The following is a 22,298-nucleotide window of genomic DNA, read 5'->3' as shown; positions in this document are numbered from 1 at the left end:
AACTTCAAAAGAAAAAAAAAAGTATTACTTTTATCCTTCAAAGGTAACTATCAAGAAAGTGGGGCCAGGCGCGGTGGCTCACGCCTGTAATCCCAGCACTTTGGGAGGCTGAGGTGGGTGGATCACGAGGTCAGGAGATCGAGACCATCCTGGCTAACACGGTGAAACCCCGTCTCTACTAAAAAAAAAATACAAAAAATTATCCGGACGAGGTGGCGGGCGCCTATGGTCCCAGCTACTCGGGAGGCTGAGGGAGGAGAATGGCGTGAACCTGGGAGGCGGAGCTTGCAGTGAGCCGAGATCGCGCCACTGCACTCCAGCCTGGGCAACAGAGCGAGACTCCATCTCAAAAAAAAAGAAAGTGGGAAGACAATCCACAGGATGGAATACAATATTTGTGATTTCTGTATCTGTCAAAGGACTTGTATTGAGAATATATAAAGAACTCTTGCAATTCCATAACAAAAAGACAGCCCACTTAAAAAATAGTAAAATATATTCTATTAGTTTTCTATTTTGGCAATAAAAAATTACCAAAATACTTGTTGACTAAAATAACTCAAATTTCTTACCTTACACTTGTCAGAAGTCTAACACAGGATGAAAATCAAGGTGTCGGCAGAACTGTTTATTTCTGGAAACTCTAGCAGAGAATCTGCTTTCTTGCCTTTTCCAGATTCCAGAAGCTATCCCATTCCTCAACTTATGCACCCCACCCCCTTCCACCTTCAGAGCCAGAAATCAGTGGACAGTAAAGTCTTCCATTACTTTGACACTGACATATTTTCTGTCCTCCATTTCCACTTTTAAGGAACCTGAGAGTATATTAGGGTTCACCTGGATAATCCAGGCTAATTTTCCTATTTTAAGTTGGGTTGATTAACAGTCTTAATTTCAAGTGAAACCTGAATTCTCCTTTGCCATAGAACATCACATGTTCATAATTTCTAAAGATTAGGATAGAGATATTTTAGAGGGCCATTATTCTGCCTATCATAGATATGCATAAATATTTCTCCAAAGAAAATATACAAATGGACAATAAGTACATGAAAAGATATTCATCATCATTAGTTACTGGGGATATTTAAATGAAAACCATAAGGACATGCCACTTTGTACCCATTGGGATGGCTATAATAAAAAAAGAAGTACATTAACAAGTGTGGTGGAGGGTATGGGTAAATTGGAATGTTCATTTATTGCTGGTAGGAATATAAAATGGTACAGTCACTCTGGAAAACAGTATGACAGTTTCTTAAAAAGTTAAACATAGGGTTTTCATATGACCCCAACAATTCCACTCTTAGGTGTATTTCAACAATATTAAAAATCTGTCCACAAAAAAAGTTGTACATGAATGTTTATAGCAGCATTATTCATTATAGTCAAAAGGTGGAAACAACCCAAATGTCCCTCAATTGATGACCAGATAAACAATGGGTGGTATATCCATACAAAAAATATAATTTGGCTATAAAAATGAAGCATTAATACATATTACAATGTGCATGAACCTTGAAAATATGCTAAATGAAAGAAGCCATACACAAAATGCCTTATATAAATATAATATTTATAGAAAAATGACCCAAGCTGGAAAACCTACTGACACAGAGAATAGATTAATACTTGCCAGAGGCTGATGAATGAGGAGAAGGGGAATGACTGTTAATGGACATGGAGTTTCTTTTTGGGGTGAAGAGAACGTTATGGAATTAGTGCTGATGTGTGCAGTCTCTGAACATATTAATATCACTGAACTGTATACTTCAATGTGTGAATTTTATGGTATGTAAATTACATATCAATAAAGTTGTTATTTAAAAAGAATAATCTTATCACACTTCTAAATAGTCAAAGGCCATTTGACCAGTCTGTGCAGGCCACAGTTCTCCAGTGTCTACTATATTTCTTACATTCACATTTTTACTAATTTGAAAATTATTACTGTTGGAAAAATTCATAAATGTAGAGGGTTAAAAATAATATTGGGGAGTTAGCTATTAGATATGTTTTGAAAGATGCATATGTTACTGGAGAAAAATAATTGAGTCGGTAGGTTTAAGAGACTTGGACTACAGGAAATCTAGGAAGCAGTTAAAAAGAAAACATTTAGTATAAAGTGGCTAACATTTGTTGCTATTCAATGAAAACTGATAACATCTATCCAAATTTGGAGGGAGAGAGTCATACTAATGAAGCAGTAAGAGATACAAATAGGAGCTGCATGTATATAAACATGTATACAATAGTTCTTAATTGCAATTGGAAGAAAGCTTCCTTCAATAACTTTATGAACTACATCACCGCAGTGGAAGAAATATGATAACATAAGAAACTGAGGAGAAACTGACAGCACTCATGTTTGCTATATTTAAGGCAGGGTTCAGCAAACGTTTTCTGTAAATTGCCAGACAGTGAATGCTTTAGGCTTCATGGGGCATAGATTTTCCCACAACCACTCAAGTCTGTCTTTGTTTGTTTGTTTGTTTGTTTGTTTGTTTGAGACGGAGTCTTGCTCTGTCGCCAGGCTGGAGTGCAGTGGTGTGATCTCGGCTCACTGCAACCTCTGCCTCCCGGGTTCAAGCAATTCTCCTGCCTCAGCCTCCGGAGTAGCTGGGACTAGAGGCACCGTGCCACCACACCCGGCTAATTTTCATATTTTTAGTAGAGACAGGGTTTCACCACATTGGCCAGGATGGTCTGGATCTCTTGACTTGTGATCCACCTGCCTCGGCCTCCCAAAGTACTGGGATCACAGGTGTGAGCCACCGCGCCCGGCCAACTCTGTCTTTTTGTATGAAAATAGCCTTAGGCAATAGGTGAACAAATAAGAGTGGCTATATTCCAAAAACACTAATTACCAAAACAGGTATCAGGCCATATTTGACCTGTGGACCATCGTCTTTCAACCCATTGTTTAGAGGATATGGGAAAGAGTTACCTGTGCAGCAATTAAAAGAAAAACAGCTCCTGACAACCAGAAGCTGACCTAGTGCTCACAGGTATGCCTTGGCGTTCTCTTTTTCTGCTTTGTACCAGCAGTACAAGTTCTAGGCCTGGTAAATATCACCAGTTTCAAACTTCAAAATTCTACTCACGCTTCAATGTCTGGCTCATACATTACTCTCCTATGGAGAACTTTCTATCTGGTTAGAAGTAAACATTCTGTTATTTGAGTTTCTATATCACCTTGTTACAACTTTAACATGTTTTATATTCTCCTTAAGCCATACCTACCTGTGTATATGTCTACTATTTTAGAGGAAGTAACTATGTTTTGCATCTCTTTAAATTCCCTGGTGCCAAATGCTTTCATTGGCACATGACAGGCACTTAACAAATCATTATGGATTCTATATGAGTACCAATACAAAAATCCTCATAACTAGGCTGCAGAAGAGAAACAATTTATAAACACTGGTAGAACACATGTCGTTTCTAATCCTCTGCATAGCATTTTAGCACACCTTAAAATGTTAGCTGCCATGTAAAAGCAAAGAAAAATTATCTTACCACCATACCCCCTCCATTAATCTTGCCGTTTTCAGGATCAATTTCAAAATTTGCAATTTTTTTAAAGTGGTACGTCACAGGAAGTAATTCGCATAGATTTTTTATGATACACTGAATTTCTGAACGTTCACCCATGAAACAAGGTTTAAAATTAAGAACTGGTCCTGGATCAAACTGTAGTAAAACAGGAAGTCCTGTGCCTGTCAGTGCTAATTCCATTTTCTGAAATCGTTCACCTGGAAAAGCAATAATAGCTGTTGAACATAAAAAGTGTTTGGGGAATCCAGAATATATTTGCTTAGTCTATTTGTTGTCTGAAAGACCTAATGCAAATTGGGTAGCTCATTCAATTTTTTCATTCAACACAATTATTGAGTGTCTTCTCTGTGTCACACCTTGCGGATATAGCAGTGAATAAAAGAGACAACATTCCTGCTCTTACGGACTGTACATTCTAGTGAGGTGACATTGACAATAATCAACCAAATAATGTTATATGTTTACACAGCATTTCATAGAAGATAAGTATTATGGGTAAAGGTAAGACAGGTTGAGACAGAGTACAAGGTCTTGGGGATTCTGTTTTATGTAGAGATGTCCAAAAAGGCCTCTCTGATACGGAGATACTTGAGCCAAGATATAAAGGGAGTCTGGAAAAAAATGTGAAAATCTAGGAAAAGTTTATTCCAGGCAGAGAGAACAGCAAACACAAACACGCTAAGGCAGGAACTTGTCTCTCATGCTCAAACGACTTTAAAGAACAAATGGCTGGAGGAGAAGAGTAGAAAAATGGTGAAAAATTGTCGGATTTTAGATATATTTTTGAGGGTAGACTTAAGAAGATTTGCTGATACATTGGACACAGAATAGGGAAACGAAGAAGTGATGATAAAGGATGACTCTAAGTTTTTTGCCTTAGCAACCAAAATGATGGAATTGCCATTTCTTGAAACAAGAGACTGAAGGAGGGGCCGGTTGTGGAAAAATCAGGAGTTCTGTTTGGGACATGTTAAGCTGAGATACCTAGTAGACATTCTTATGGAAATGTCTACTAGACCACTCTGTGTTCAAGCTTATGAGTGAAGATGAAGGAGGAAAGAGTGGAGACTTGAGGAGAGAATAAAAGGTGTGTGATATTCATCTCAGATTGTGTAAGAGTGAATGAATGGGTGAAAGCAATAGGAATGCCAAACAGCTTAAAGAACTCACTTGGGATTAGCAATTATAGATACAAAGTGAAACCTCTCAATAAGGTTGTGTGTTTTTCTCCAACACAATCAGATTCCTATGTGCAGACCCAATGTAAGCCGAAAGTTGAATTTCATAGAATTAGAGGCTTTTCACTCCGTCACTGTGGGAGACAGACCAACAGATATAAGTGCACATGAAAAAGAGTAATTAGAATAATGGACAATAGAATAGAAGCTGGGCAAAAATATAAACATGAAGTTTTTGGGAAACTAGAAAGATGATAGCAGAAGAACAATTTTGCAGAGAGAGAGCAGTGTAACTAGAACCAAAGAAAAAGAGTTTGCATTTTTTCACTAATGCTCTTAGTAGGCAATCTTACACTCTAAATTACCTTTAAGGCAAACCTACTAACTCCATCCCTGGCTATTCAAAACTGGATTAACCTGTAAACTTTGTATAAATGTGGAATTCTCATTGCTGTCTAGGATCAGCAGACATAGCTCAATATCACAAAACACAATATAAATAGTAACAGAACAATCCATTTATGCCCAAGGAATACAGTTAAATCCTGCTCAATATCACTTATACTGACACACTCGATTTGCATAAATATCCAGGATGGTGATCTAATCCCTCCTTGGTATAGCTCATTTTCCTGGATTTGATTCCTAATCTTCCTAATTCTCTATTTTCTCTTTGATCTGTCTTGCTAAGCTGAACTCCAAGTCCCATTCCATTTTTTTCCTCACTACAACCAACCTAATATAACCTGAGAATATAAAACATAGAAGGCATATTGACATGTGACCTGCAAAACATGAGCAATTATCAGTATCCAATAACACTGTCCTGTACCCTACTAACTTGTTTTTTACTGTTCCTATTTGTAGATTCTAAGAGAGCTGAAGGATTAGTAGAGATGGAATGGGTCATTTGTCCCCATACCAATCCTGAGAAAAAACCTAGGCATACATAGAAAAGAAATCTGGGTTTTTTTTCTTATTCCTTAAACTCTAGATCATCATGTTTATCTAACATCATTTAAAATTATAAAGTAATCTAACTTCTAACCTGGAAAATTATTATGTAAACGATTGTGAAGTTGACTTCTTAACATGCCACAGATGACACTTTAAGGTCTCTTGGACATGTTTGCTTTTTTTTCTATTCACTAATTATATATTTTATTAGATTGTCTCTACATATATTCATGTTCAAATTTTTAAACAATTTAAATGGCTACGGATTTTATAATTTTGTTAATTTCACACTTACTTTTGATGGTTTTATAGTCATCATCTCCCAAAAATCCATCTTTACTTCCTATGGACTCAAATCTCAAAAAGAGAGCATAGTCCTGCCTGTATGAAGGTCCAGTATCCTTTTTACCATCAGCCATTAGCCTGTAAAAAAATTACAATGAGTTTTTAAAGCAAAGGTGATATACTTTATCACCCTGTAAGAGGAAATATCAATCCAACCTTTAAATCTATGCAAGCAAAGGAATGTTAAGGAATGAAAATACAACTGTAATCCATTATCCAAATTTACTGCACAGCCAGAGAGATTTGCCAAAAGAAGGCTACAGAGTATAAAGCTGAGAAAAATGAGTTCGTGCCAACATCGTCAAGGCAAGAGTAATTTAAATATGCCAAGTCATCAAGGTCTAGCTCAAATGCCACTTTCTCTGAAAAGAATTTTCTTTCCAGGCAAAATTCATCTCTAACTAAGGACTTTGATTAATTCTTTACAATAGTCCATCTTACTCTTGGGCATAATAAAAAACATTTGTTACAAATTTGTCTTCCCCAATGTACTAAGTGCATATTGCCAGCCGTGCTCTTGTTGTGGACAAGTAATTTGGAGAACAAGAATTGCTAACAGTTAAATTTTGTTTGAGGAGAAAAGGAAAGGAAGGCTAGGAAGAAGGGAAATAGGAGCAAAGGCAGAGATGGTTTATGTCATAGGTCTACTCATTGGCTATTTTTACCTGCCTTACCTAGAGGTCAGCTCTCTAGTAGTGCAAACGCAACTACATTTACAAAAGACTGACACGTAATATTAAATATGAATACAAATAGTGTGGTCAGAACACATTTAACTAAGACTTCAAATCATACATATACCTATGATTCTATGCTAGACTCTCAAGTTAACATGCTGCCATGAAAAAGAATAGAACATTTGAAATTTCAAAGATTGTGTATTAAACAGAATCTTACAGATTCACCAAAGAAACTACTTGTATGAAGGTATCATTAATAAGGCAATTGTGGATTTACATATAGAACACTTATTTGATTTATTAACCTCTTTAAATTAAAGCAAGCTCAATCTTCAACAGGCAACCCTGTTCCACAAAAAAGAAGTATATTAAACATTACCCCTCACAAACAAGAGAAAATATTCTTGCAATTGAATCAGTTCACACATATTACAACCTATCAAGGTGTCACTGAAATTACTATTATATATTTAAAACAGCATGTTCTTCAAATTTAATAACAAAACAAAGTTCATGGAATTATGAAAAATGTACACTGGCTTAAGTGCTAAAAGTCTGTATGAATTTCAGCAAACAAGCTTGGCTGGATCCCTGGAAGGTGCTATAGGTTTAATACTTAGGATAGTCAGCAATAATTTTGCCCTGCCAGAAGCATTGCATCCTCTTTGGAGGGACCTACGACATGCTGCATGCACCTGACTATTCATGGGGACAACAACGTCTTGACTGCACAAACAATTTGGGGCCACACTCCAAAACAACTCAAAACTTGCACTTCCACCACCCCATTTCCGCAAAGTCTAGGGAGATTTTTAACTTCACATGAAGTATTTAGAACCATATTTAGAATTATTAGAAATATTACTAACCATGTTAGAAACATCTAGAACCATGACAAGAAAAATCTGATTTGTGCCTTCTGGCAAGTTTTACTATTATAGTATTAAAGTGAATCTGATTAAAGTGTAGTTAATATACTTTCCATTAATATTTAACATTACAATGAAATTAATTTTTGCTTACTTTGGGGTGAAACAAAATGTAATTACAGTCTTTTGATAAGGTTGTAAATTCCCTTCATTAGGAAGACAGGAGATAATGATAGTAGTATCTATGTTCTTTATTTTTCTTATGTAGGTGAGATTATTTAAAGCAATATCTGTTCTTTGTAGAATATCTGTACCCTGTAATATAAAGTCAGATATAAAAGAGTATTAAGGCAAAACACAAAAAAAATTTTTTGAGGAGGTTACAAAATAATTATTGAAATTCCAGAATCTAGGAAATAGCAAATATCTATCTTTAACGTAACATTTACACATAAATTTGATCAAGGCACATCATACAATTTGAAAAAGGATTAAAAAATTGATGAGAACAGAAATACCTTCAATTAGCCACTGATCTATAAGAAGCACTTGTCTAGTTTACTTCAGATATATATTACTATAAATGTTAGCTTAATTTCTGAATTTTTTGAGGTTGCTATTGGATACACATGAAATCAAATCTATCTGCCCATGTTAAAAGATATTTTGAACAATTAAAAAGCTTGTTGGTTATTAGTAGATTCAACACAATCTCTTTTAAATCATAATACCTGATATCCCCATCGCACCATTTACTTACCAATTCTTCTCCCACGGCATCATCTTGTATTATGGCCACCCAATTTATGGGCTCTAGGCTATTATTGTATATACGTGCATGTTTAATTTTTGATGATCCAAAGAAAACAGGACCAAAGTGTATGCATTCCAGCCTTCTGTTACTACTCATGTTTAATAATTCAATAATCTGCTCAACCACATGAGCTTTGATACTCAAGAGCATCTCAGGTTGGCCTTGCAAAATCACTCTACAGGATAATAAAATATGCACATACACACATATTTTAATTAGAATTCTATATACTTTGTTCTTCTCCCACACATTTCGATAAACACAAACTTTATAGAATCACATTATCATTAAAATTCAGTAGCGTAAGAGTAGTTCCTTTCACATACATACCAGAGGTTATCAGGTTCTTCTGTATATCTGAATCTACAAAATGGAATGGCATATGTGCAGCCTAATTCACTGTCTTCAGGAAACAATAAAGTTGTAAAACAATCTCATGAATTGAACCCAGAAAAAACTCAATGGCATATTCATATTGCCAATTATTTAAATGATTTGTATGGTTACCTCTAGCTCTCAAATTCTGAAATTCTTTTCTAATTCTTCTCATCTCCCAAGTCCAACAGCTTATCTTATCCCCATCCTTACACCTCAATTCCTTACAATCTAACATATCTCAGTAAAACGCACTGCTGCCTGGGTGTGATCTCACACCTGTAATCCTAGCACTGTGGGCAGCCAAGGAGGGAGGACTGCTTTTGTCCAGGAGTTTGAGATGAGCCTAGGCAACACAGTGAGACCCTATCTCTACAACAACAACAACAACAAGAAATTAAAATAGCCAGGGATGATGACACACACCTTAAGGTCCAGCTACTCTGGAGGCTGAGGTAGGGGAATTGCTGGAGCCTGGGAGGTCATGGCTGCAGTGAGCCGTGACTGCACCACTGCATTCCAGTCAGGGTGACAGAAAGAGACCCCATCTCAAAACCAAAACGAAACAAAAATCCCACTTCTTTGCTGAAATAAATATTTCTCCATTAAACTTCACTTCTCAGATGAATTTCAGTTCTCTTTGGGAACTGCTCTTTCATTTTTATCCCACTCTGGCATAAATGCAATCTTCCAATTTAGGCCCATCAGATACCACAGATAACTGACTACTCCACAACTATCACCTAAGCCCTTATCTTACACTATATCCTATAACACTGGGCATTGAATTGCTCCTCCCTTAGCTTCCTTGACACCATAATTTCCAGGTTTTCTTTTAACTCACTCAGGCCCCACCTTCTCACTCTTCTAAGACTGGGACCTTTTTTAAACTTGATGAATAGTTAACATGAATAGCAGTGTTTTTTCTCTTACTCTTTCTCACTCTACTCTCCTTCTCAAAGTTCTTCTCAACACTTCTGTTTCTTCTACCACTTACACACTAATGATCTTCAACCCTATACAGGCTGAGTATTCCTAATATGAAATCCATAATGCTCCAAAATCCCGAACTTTTTGAATGCTGATATAAAACTCAAAGGCAATGCTTATTGGAGTATGTCAGATTTCAGATTTTTAGATTAGGGATACTAAACTAGTAAGTATAATGCAAATATTCCAAAATCCAAACAAAATTGAAATCTAAAACACTTCTGATCTTAAGTATTTTGAGTAAGGAACACTCAACTTGTACATCTAAATCAAATTTCTTTCTGGGACTCAAGATAATTTAATAAGCCCCAGCCAGCTCCACCAGGAATCTGAAAAGTAAAACCATTCCAACATATCAAAACTGAATTTAAGATCTTCTCCCATAACCCTGTTCCACCTTTTATCTTCCTTTGCTACCATCAGTCACCAAATCTAGTCAAATCTACCTCCACAGCCTATCTCCAATTTGCACACTTCTTTTTTTTTTTTTTTTTTTTTTTTTTTGAGATGGAGTCTGGCTCTGTCTGCCAGGCTAGAGTGCAGTGGTGCGATCTCGGCTCACTGCAAGCTCCGACTCCCGGGTTCGCACCATTCTCCTGGCTCAGCCTCCCAAGTAGCTGGGACTACAGGCGCCCGCTCCCGCGCCTGGCTAATTTTTTCTAGTTTCGGTAGAGGCAAGATTTCACCGTGTTAGCCAGGATGGTTTCGATCTCCTGACCTCATGATCCGCCCGCCTGGGCCTCCCAAAGTGCTAGGATTACAGGCGTGAGCCACCGCGCCCGGCCCAATTTGCACACTTCTATCAGTCTTCTCAGTTGACCTTATCTCAGACCTTTATCATTTTCCTCTTGCTTTACTGTAATTTCTAGTCAAGCTTCTCACTCCACACTTGTACTCCCTGGTCTGTTTTGCACACTGCCACTAGCATGACGCATGACCTTTCTAAAATACAAACTAATCATGACACTCTCATCTTAAAACCCTCCTAAGAGTTCATAGCCTTCACAATAAAACCCAAGCTCCTATCAGGGTTCACACCTGTTTATCGCATATTTATGACTGTGACCTTCAGTAAAAAAAGTATTTTACATTCCAATGCCAGAACACACACACACACACATACACACACACACCACAGATGCATTCTGATATTTTTAAGTCGTTTGTTAAAAATACTGGTGATGGCCCATTATATTGATTGCACATTCTAGCAATGAATTAAGACATACCGCACAAAAATGCTGGACTACAAAGCCCTTCAAACTAGACATTCCATTTGGTTTTTCTGGTCTTGTCTCCTGTCACTCCCCACCTCCATCTTTTTAATTCTACATTGCCAAAGCTCCCTTGGTGTGCAATACTGTCTTTTTGCCTCTAGGATTTCCAGTATGTTACTTGCTCTGCCTGAAATCCCTCCTCTATGCTACTCCCATCACTAACTCCCACCACCCCTACACACACACACACACACACACACACACACACCAAATCACATCACTGCTCTTTGTCTGGCTAATTACTACTCACCAATAAGTATTTGATTCAACTATCACCTTGTTAGTGGAGCCCTTCCCTGGTCCACTCTCTCACCTCAATGAAATTCAAAATAGAAGATCCTGTTATGTGTACCCATATGCCATCCTCTAGTTCTTCCCATTTCTTAAAAACCTACTGCTTGGCAAATACTCAATGAACAATGCTGAATGGAAGAACAAAGGAGCTAACATACAATCAAAGTCACATCTGCAGGGTTAAATGGGAAAGCATTGAGATCCATATTATAATTTTTAGAACCACAGTATATATTCACATTGCCTCTTCATCTACAATTCTTGGCTGGTCTGCACAGAAATCTGCTTTAATAACCATTGATGACTTAGCATCCACGATACCACTAGTTGGAAAAATGAGGATAGGTAATTGGCCGTGGTATTCTGCCTTAAATATGCCTATAGGGAATAAGAGCAGTTGATTTACATCTGGACCCTTACAATGTCGCATGCACACTCTCAGTAGGGGACCAACATACTTTACCAAGTAGACCAAGCTTGCCTAACCCATGGCCCATGGGCCACATGCAGCCCAGGACGGCTTTGAATGCAGCCCAACACAAATTCATAAACTTTCTTACAACATTATGAGATTTTTTGAGATATTTTAAGCTCATCAACTATCATTAGTGTTAGTGTATTTGATGTGTGGCCCAAAACAATTCTTCTTCTTCCATTGTAGCTCAGGGAAGCCAAAAGATTGAATACCCCTGGAGCAGATGGTCTACAGTGTACCAAGAATTAAAGCTTTAATTGTAAGTCCAATCTCTGAGGTCACCCAACAAATATGATCCTGTTGTTAGAATTCAAGTCTCACCAATAGTTAAAATTATCTGCTTACTACGTTCAGACACTTATGTTAAGAGCTCTGCATAGGTTATTTAATTGCCATAAATAATCTATGATATAATATTTTCAATCATTACCTCCATTTTACAAGTAACAAAATAGAAGCTTTGAAATGATGAATGACTTGTTCAAAGTCACACAACTACTGTGGTAGATTGGCTTGCTGACCACAATTCTTCACCTTTTTCCACATTCGTATCTTTACCCTATTGTTCCAGAGTTTGTCACTGCAGGTGTGTGAGTCAGCTGGGTGACTCTGCACCACATTTGGTCATTCTAGGGCATGGGCCAAAAGGACAGCAATTACTCAGGATAAAACACTTCCCACCTCCCATAGTAGAAGTGCATCTAGGTTGGAACTGGCATGCTATCAATTACACCCACATGTTATTAGCCAAAGCAAATTACATGATCAAGCCCCTTGACTTTGAGAAGTGTTTCTCCTGAGTAACTGCTGTCCTTTTGGCCCATGCCCTAGAATGAGCAAATGTGGAGCAGAGCCACCCAGCTGACCCACAGACCTGCAGTGAGAAACAGAACAGGCCCAGCTGCTTCAGCTTGAAGCAGAGCACCCAGATGAGCCCAGCCTATTCTAGATCAGTCAAGTTCCAGCCAATCTGGATACACATAACCACATGACCAATTAAAAAATAACTGCTGTTTGAAGATATTTTAGGGTGGTTTGTTATATAGCAATAACTACTACAGTTAGTAACTAACTAATGAAGATGAGATTTTCACTTGGATATTTCTGACCACAGGTTCATACTTACAGTTATTACCATTCCCTAGGAGATGAATTTATCCAATTCACACAGGATAAGGGCAAAGGGGATTGGTTTCTGAAATCAAATGGTATATGAGAAGGAGGGTACAAAGATTCTTATTCTGAAAGCAGAAATGGTTCATAATTTATGGTAATGTTTTTTGCCTATATTAGAGCATGTGGTCCTTGAAATCAGATACAATCTCTTTCTCATGTCTGTGGTCACAGCACTCCACACACTGCTTAGCACTAAGCAGTACTTAAAGTATGGCCAACAAATAGAAGCAGCCAATCACTAGTCCCTTTATTATCATTATAACACAAATGAGCACGGTGCCAAAATAAACAGTTTTGCAAATTCTGAAATCACTAGTCTTAAATCACATCTGATGATATTTTCCAAAAGTATTCATTTAATTTAGGAAAACAAAATGTTAGCACAACAAAAGTGATGAAAATATTAAAAAGACAATATTTGAAAATGCAAAGTAACTAACAAAATTGGTCAATTCAATCATTTCATAGATGTGCTAATAGCATAATATTTGAAGTTAATTTTCTATCATAAAATAAATCAAAAATATATAAAATTATATCCATTTCAAATAAATAGGTATTATTGACTCCATTCTGTAAGAAAAAAAAGGTTTATAAATTTAGCTAAGGCTGAGTCAGTGAAAAAGTTTCCCATATTGTAACCACTTAGACATAATTTGACAAAAGAGTTTAAGTGAATATTTCAAAAACTTATTCAGAAGCAACACAAAATATGAAAGAATATTGTTTAATTTTCTAAATATGTTTAAATTGCAGGTATGTCAACATTACTATGTCTTATTTAACTTTAATACAAAAACCATTTGTTTGGCTTTTTAAATTGCTAACAACAGAAGCAAGAATATCATCCTAAGAGAAGAGAGTTATTGAAAAAAAGAATGTTGGCCAGGTGTGGTGGCTCATGCTTGTAATCCCAGCACTTTGGAAGAGGGAGGTGGGAGGATCACTTGAGGTCAGGAGTTCGAGACCAGCCTGGTCAACATAGTGAAACCCCATCTCTACTGAAAATACAAAAATTAGTCGGGCATGGTGGCGCACACCTGTAATCCCAGCTACTGGGGAGGCTGAAGCAGGAAAATCGGTTGAGCCTGGGAGGCGGAGGTTGCAGTGAGCCAAGACCATGCCACTGCACTCCAGCCTGAGTGACACAGCAAGACTCTGTCTCAAAAAAAAAAAAAAAAAAAAAAAAAAAAAAACCAGAAGAAGAAAAAAGAATGTTACAAATGGAATATTTGTGATCAAATTTTCATTTCTTCTCAGATATGGCACTGGCTAATGTGTGGGAAATAAACTAAAAGGAAGTAACGTCAGGAAAATAATTTAGGTTAATGTAGTTATTCAGCAGGGGAAGATAATGGCTTTTTGTAAAAAAGTGGCATTGGGCAGAGAAAAATAGGATTACTGGCTTAATTATGAAGTGAACAGATAAGATTTACTAATTGACTAAGGGGGTAGGAAGTGAAAAAGAGAGAGGTGTTGAAAATTTTGCCAAGTTTTGGAACTGTCCAAATACATAGTGGTAACATTAATTGACAAAGAAAAAAGAAGTATTGGGGGAAGCTGTTAAGTTTGAGAAAACTGAAGGATACCCAAAGGATTGTATAGATCTAGGAGTAGTCAGTGAAGTAAAAGGAAGGGAAGTGATGGTCCGAGGAGAGTACCTTGACTAAAGAAACATAAGAGTCTATGGCAAACCTTAGGAAACACTCACATTTAATACACCACAAAAAGAAACACCAGTCTAGGAAAAAGAACTGAAGAGGGCAGAGGTGGTAGAAAAATAATAATTATAACATAAATAGCTAATATTTACTGAAAAGTTATATATGCCAGAGAGTGTGCTAAGCATTTTATTAATCATCACCACCATTAGAGGAGGAAGGTACTATCTTTATCTCTAATGTGTAAGTCAGACAATGGATGTTTTGGAAGCTCAAATTCCTTACCCAGGGCCTCCCAGATAGTAAATGATGCAACTAAGATTTGGGCCCTGTTCAACCTCACTTCAGGACCTGAGTTATTAATTAGTATTCTATATAAGACAGTGAGTTGTCACAGAAGCCAAAGGGCTTTGAATTGTTTTTGTTTTGTTTTCCCAAGAAAGTGGCAGTGGCCAACTATGTCAGCTTTTGCCAATAAGCCATGTAAAACAGACCTATAGACTTGTCCACTGATAAGACTTAGTGGGGGCACATAAAACACAAGGGTAACCACAGCTATAGCTGGGATGAGGGGTCCCTCACACAAATCTGTGTGATTTTTGAATCTGGATTGTTCTATCTTCTCTAGAGAAGCAAATTAGACACTAAGTGGTGCAGTATACATGGTTACACTGTCTATAATCCTTGAAAAAATTTTTAGGAACTGCTAAGCAGATTTTTGCCTCAGAGTATCTGTAAGATCAAGCCAGGGTAACCAGAGTCTGTAGTTCTATAGAATGTTATTAAAAATCAATTGTCATGTACCCCAGGCTATTGCTATTTCTTACGATTTTTTAAAATTCCCTTGGTTCTAAGCACAATAAATATGTATGAGGCTCCACATGTTTCCAAACGACTAATTTTTAGAGACTCTTCAGAATGCTCATATGGATTTAACAGGTTCCTTCTGGGTTTAATCATCTTTCATTAAAAGCTTCATAGTTCTTTAGTGAAACTCCAAGAAATCACTAAACCAAATAAATTATGATTATGTTAAAATATATAATCCTATAAATTAGGGTTATGTTATGCATGAAGAATATATGGAGATCCCATGGCATCAGTTTCCAAAAAAAAAATTGAAGACGGGAATTATGCACTGAGAATAAGTAGGGGGTGCTTTTGTGAGTTACTAAAGAAGATCCCCAGGACCACTTTTGGGTTTGGTACAATTTGACAAATTTTCTGGTTTACAGTTGATTCCAGGATATTTTAGACAATGAAGTAGAGAAATGATGCTGCTGATTAGGGGAAAAGGCAGAGTGGGCCTTAAGAGCAAATGAAAGGTCATATATATTGGACAAAGTAGACCAAATAAACCTAAAGGATGATAAGTTCTGAGGTAGATGTTCAAACTCAGAAATGATGTGTAAAGCTCTCACTTAGGAATTTGAGAGACTGTTCTATGTTGTAATACTGTAGTAGAAAAAGTCTACTCAACATTCTCCATGATGTAGTTATTTCACATTGGATGCCCGTATCAAAGCATCTCATGTACTCCATAAATATATACACCTACCATGTGCCCACAAACATTTTAAAAAATAATAAATAAATAAGTATGTTCACATTAAGGAAGAAATGATTTCAATTCAAGGCATGCTAAATTAATAATTTCTTTTTCTAATCTTCAGTGATAAAAGCTGAGAAACAATAGTGGTATTATCAAACCATAAAATCATAAAAGTAAATATGGAATTTATTAACCTACAAAGCACTAACATTAGAGACACCATAAAGAATGGACTATGTCTTCAGAAAGAAAAGATATGCTCTACTTTGTACAATCAGGGGTAAATTTAGGAACCATTTCTATAAAGGATAAGGAAACAAAAGTTATTCAACAACATATGGCTAGATCCATGGATGTTTACTCCATAAGAAGCTATTAAAATAAATCATCAAGGAGTTGTTACATACATAAACTTCGGGGGTCTATAAAAACAAAGGTTATAACTGCAGTGATACTACCAGAGAGAGAAGACACAAAGATGTACAAATGTTAAATCTGCCAAGTGTTGAGTTTTAAATATCCTATTAAGTATACATACAAATTTGTAAGCATTTGAACTTTGACTCTAAACCTACAAAAAATTCACTATATAAAATGTTTTTCAAAAATGTTATTAAAATCAACTTTGATGGCTGAATCTATTTTCAGAATGTTTTTCTTCATGAATATACATTGCTATTATCATGAACATGTGTATATTTTGCTTGTAGATGGTAAGGACTTTATGACACTTTATAGGCACTAGCTACTCTGAATGTAATATACACTATCAATTTTGATAATAGTAGAAAAAATAATCTGATTTGACTCCAAGCATGTGGGATAAAGTCAACACTAAGAAAATGTAATTCATTGATAACAATTTGTTTCAGTTTGTAAGGTAATAGCCATTAACATTTCACAGTACTCAATTATAATAAACCCAACCAAGTTATTACAAATACTATATACACATAAAATACTAACATAATCCTAATAGCCAATGTGCATTATTTTTCCTAAAACATTATGTATTCCGGTCCACAGCTTAATTGTACTTATTCTGATTTATTGAGTAAAATTGTATTAAATATTCAATGAAAAGTAAAACCATATTTCTTTTTTACTTATAGAGAGCTTTCATATGAAATAAAACTGTAAAATTTGGTGAGATTTTAGAACAAAAAGGGAATATATTATTGCTATCAAAACATTGAAGGTTATTGAACAGAAAACAGTTAAAAGAAATTCTGGAAAGTAAAATAATACAAATAAAAATACCTTAATTAAATATCAGTGCTCTAAAATATAACTAGAGAGTCTAAAGGATCATATTGCCCATATCACTTGCTGTAAGAGACTTCCTCCTTAACACTCGAGTCAGGCCACAAATGAGCCTAATTCTATAATCCCACAGGCATCAGACATGCACTCATTTAAAAACCAAAGCATAGAAAGTGAGATGAGTAACATCCAATGTGGAACAGTTATGAGTTTTATTCCTTTGTATCCTAAGAAGAAATCAGTAAACTGACAGACTGCCTTTGTCTTCATAATTCCCAGTGCTCAATCAGGTGGCCCCAGAGAACACTCTCAGTTAGTGGAATAGAAGCTTGGATTTAAGACCTACTTTATATATTCAACAAACAGTCTCAGATAGAAATACCCTCCCTGTCTGGAGCTAGTCCTCATTTTAGATTGGGAGAAATGGCAATCTTGCAACCCCACATGCCGTTGAATCAGGACACTGAAGGGATAAGCAATCCTATGCTTATTGTATGCTATCAATTTAAAGTGTATATGAATATACACACACACAGACACAGACACACACACACACACACACACACACACACACACACACCCTTATGTAAATTCTTAGGCCACAGTAAGAATCCCTGGAAATAATTCAATCTGGAAAAGAGAGAAGCATTTATTCTTTCAACAAAAGAATTAGTAAAAGCCTTCTGGGGAGTTTGACGTTAATTTAAAGTTGAATATGATTGAGAAAGAAGACAAATATTTATTAAGCATCTATGATGAGCCAAGTAACATACCACAATTCAAAGTATGTACATAATTCACCATCGTACATTTTATCATCACCCATTTATAAATGAGGAATCTCAAGTTCAAAATCCTTAAAAATACTTGCCCCAGATCACACAACTAATAAGGCGCTGTGCTCTAATTCTGTCTCTGAACTATGTAACTTCTCTGACACTATCCTGCCTCCTATCCTGAGGGATTTCACCAGTCATTTTCTGACTGTATTAATCAGGATCATAAGGAGGAAGGTTCATTTTTCTTGAATTTTTGCCTATCAGTTTTTTACAGTAATACTATTAAGGACCTTTCGTTTTGAGCTATTTGAAATGATAGACCTTTTTTCAGTTAAATTAGGTAATCTGTTACACAAGGTATACATTTCAAATAATACCAACTCTTCTAAAAGTATAAGTAAATATGACAGGAAGCATTTACCTGGAGCTTTGCCATGGTTAGTGATAGTAATCTCTTTAGAATATACTTTACTATTGGCAATCAATGTGCCAAAATTAACTACTGATTCGATTTCCAATTGACAGGATGGAATCAACCTAGGGAGGAGAAAAGAAGGCCACATAATTAATTTAACAATCATAACAGCCTAATAGCTAAATATGTAGGGGAATACAGATGGACACTTAAGCCCTTAAAAGACATCTCAGTTTATTTACAGATCTACTGGTGGCATGTTTGTCAATAAAAGGAATTATGAAATAAAGATATGAAAACAAGGTAATGGGTTACATTTTTAACAAAGAAATGAGACTTTATGCATCTAAGTGCATGGTACGTCATCCCAAATAAATAGTTTGAATGCCTCCAAATCTTATGAAATAAAAGAATGCAGTGATGCTGTAACATATCATTTAAGGTCTAAAACAAGATGTTAAGTACAAAATGATACAATTTATTTTCCATATGTATTTCTAAAAAATTCACTGTAGCATATTTGTAGCATGTGTTCCTACAAGTTTTTAAAAATCCATTATCATCTTATATACAAACCTCATAAGGTTACATACATTTTCTATTTGACTAGACATTCATGGTTAAAAAGTACCCCTAAGTATATTATCATACTTTGGATGTAGAAAAAGGTCTTAAGAATAATTTCTTAGGAATCTCCACACTTCGCACAGAGAGAGAGAGAGAGGGAGAGAGAAAAAGAGAGACAGAGTCTACTTCAGTGTTAAGATTTTGGTAATATATAATGATTTCTCTGCATCTCCTGTTAGTTTCTCTTCCTCTTGTAAAAAAAATCTTGAAATCTTGTTTTGGCTTCATACATACCACAGCATATAAAGACAGTTGACCTCTGAGGACAACAGAGTATCTAGTCAGAGGAAGTGCCTATCTAAGGACAATAGTGTAAGGAATCTCTAGAATAGAAGAGAATGACAAACACAACAAGGCTAAGTACAAGTGGTCATTAAACTCAGGGATGCCCTAATAGGTAAACAATACCTTCCAGTAGTATAAAGGCATCTTCCCATTTTACTATCTCATTAGGTATATTTGCTGATACAAATAGAACAAAGAGGTCTATACATATTTTGTTTTCTCAGCCCATTTTTCACAATTCCTCTCCCATTTACTTATACGAAAGGAGAAATAGATGTCATCTTTTCTTAATTTAATGGTGATGCATTGCTTTGGAGTGAAACATCTCTGGGACACCAAACTAAGGGACGATTGAAAATATTGGTGTTGATATTGATAAACTGAGTGACCAAAATTACTAGGTAACAAATCTATTTACATAAATGTGTTTATCCAATTTTCTTTCATCAACATTAAAAGAGGGGAATACAACTGACGTAGCTGACACATTGTTAAAAATAATACTTGATAAACAACTGCTGTAATTTTACCCTATAACTTTATAGAGTTGAAAAAATTGAGAGACATTACTACAATAAAATCCTTTCATTCCAATCTGCTCATTATGGACAAAACTTCTCTCAGCATCCATATCAAAAAATTTTAAATAGGGATAAAATGCACGTGGGATTCACATAAGCAATAAGTAACTATCATCCATAAACATGCTAACTAAATAAAAGTTTAAAATGCTCCATTCATCTGATTATAAATATTTCCAGTAATACTTTGTTTTTCTGTTAAAAAAAACTCATCAAACTTAGTTTGATATATGGAGCTTAAATCAATTTGTATTAATAATATCATTTATAAGAATTATTAAAAATATGCATGGATTTATGACTATAGCAAGTATATTTAAACACATATCTGTTTATTTGATGCACACACATAGGTTCATATGTGCACATACATATATAGACATAAACTATAGACAAATTGCCTATGCACTTTATTCCTGGTGATCATGAAAAAAAACTTCTAAGCATAAAAATGTAATACATTAGGATGTGATGCTAACACATTAGGATGTGATGCTAATACATTACACAAAAATGTAATACATTAGGATGTGATGCTGTGGTGAAAAATGGAATGGAACTACAAATTTAGGAAGAAAAGAAAAGAGGTAAATTTTTCATCTGTTAACATATTATTGATATTTTCATTCTACTGGATACATTTTAAAAAGGTATATAAGTATTTTATTTTTAAATAGTAACACTTACTATATATAAGCCATTACCTCTTTACAAGTGTTCAAACTAATGATGAAAATCGTAGATATTTTTAAATATAAAAGAAGGTCATAGTTTTGGGAGACACATTAAAAAAGCTCTGAAAATCACTAAATGTATCATCTACCAACTAGGGCACTTTGGAAGTCCAGGTTGATGTACGAAAATGTAGAAATCAAACATGTAGTTTCTCTGTTTTCTTTCTTCTTTTTTCAGGGTTCACTCCACAACAAATAGAAGGATCATTACATGTCTGATCCATATACAGAAACTCTGAAGTAAAAATAAATGTGCACACTCCAACACAGTTTTTTTAATCACATTCCAGTCATGCCATTATGGAATAGTTCAGATCCAGTTGGACTAACTTTATTCACAAAACATTCACTGAGTATATACAATTTAGATTATACAAAAAAATAAAACTCTCCTGGACCTCAAGAATTTTACAATCTAATGGAGAGAAACAAACAAATACAAACTTCTGGTCCAGAAAAAATAGCATAAACCTATTTTTTCCTGTTCCTTCTACTAAACACAAGTATAAACCCTGAAAATGGTACACGAGGCAAGCAAAAGAGAATGATGAAAGGTGGTGAAAAGGAGAGCTGGCTGATTTAGAACTCTGGGACTGGAGGAACAATAGCAGCAGGGTGTCTTACAATTCCCCAACCAACAGAGAAAGGCCACGCAGACCCAGTATTCTTTGCCTGCTGACCTAGTTAGAATCATTCTTTTTCTGGATCAAACAGGAGCCCCCCTGAACACACCAGATGAGCCAGACAATGCCAGCCTGGGGATCAATTAAGAGGTATACCAATCATAAGTGACAAGGGGAAGCACTCTCCTTCTACTCCAGGCCTGAGATCCTGCAGAAGAGGAGTTCTCTTTCTCAGGAGTTCAACTCCTGAGAAAAGGAGTTTTCTGTCCAAAGACACCAAGGTAGTTTGGGGAAACCAGGAAAAAAAAAAAAAACCAGCAATTGCAAGCAGCTATATATGAAAAGCCTCTTTGTCACTGCTGGCTCAAACCTCTCCTTTTTCACTCATGGACACCTGGAAAGGTGAGCAGGACCTGCAAGAGATCTAGATACAGCAACTGGCCCAGTACAGCAAACTTCTTTGCCCCATAAGTCAGATTTCTCTCTCTATCTGCTCAGAAGACCTGGGCAGCCAGGGGGGTACTTGTATAGAGTTCTCACCACATTTCTCCTGTATCAAGAGGAGAAATGTGGCAGCCAGGCCTGGGAAAAAAAAAATGCCTCCACTCCTTCAGGAAGCACCAGCAGAAGATAGTGGGAGCAGTAGTGATAACATATAAATAAAATGGATCAAAATAATACCACAAACATACTGAAAACTAAATTGTCATCACAACCACAACATACAAAATAGGCTAAGAAAAACATGCTGAACATAAATGGGGTGTGTGCCTGTTAAAATAACAGATTT

At 35.9% G+C, this 22,298-nt stretch overlaps 1 protein-coding gene across 1 annotated transcript in view; it reads right to left on the bottom strand.

Annotated features, from left to right (window-relative positions):
- Nucleotides 1-22,298, bottom strand: part of CFAP47 (cilia and flagella associated protein 47) — a 455,521-nt gene that overhangs the window by 416,932 nt on the left and 16,291 nt on the right. The window contains 6 exon segments of the mRNA XM_063634578.1: nucleotides 3,520-3,755; nucleotides 5,989-6,116; nucleotides 7,742-7,902; nucleotides 8,348-8,576; nucleotides 11,577-11,715; nucleotides 18,665-18,780. Coding sequence (XP_063490648.1) covers nucleotides 3,520-3,755; nucleotides 5,989-6,116; nucleotides 7,742-7,902; nucleotides 8,348-8,576; nucleotides 11,577-11,715; nucleotides 18,665-18,780 — 1,009 coding nt within the window.

The sequence above is a fragment of the Symphalangus syndactylus genome, chromosome X (assembly GCF_028878055.3).
Source record: "Symphalangus syndactylus isolate Jambi chromosome X, NHGRI_mSymSyn1-v2.1_pri, whole genome shotgun sequence".
In the NCBI taxonomy this organism is placed as follows: domain Eukaryota; kingdom Metazoa; phylum Chordata; class Mammalia; order Primates; family Hylobatidae; genus Symphalangus; species Symphalangus syndactylus.
This window is presented reverse-complemented; position numbering and strand designations above follow the sequence as displayed.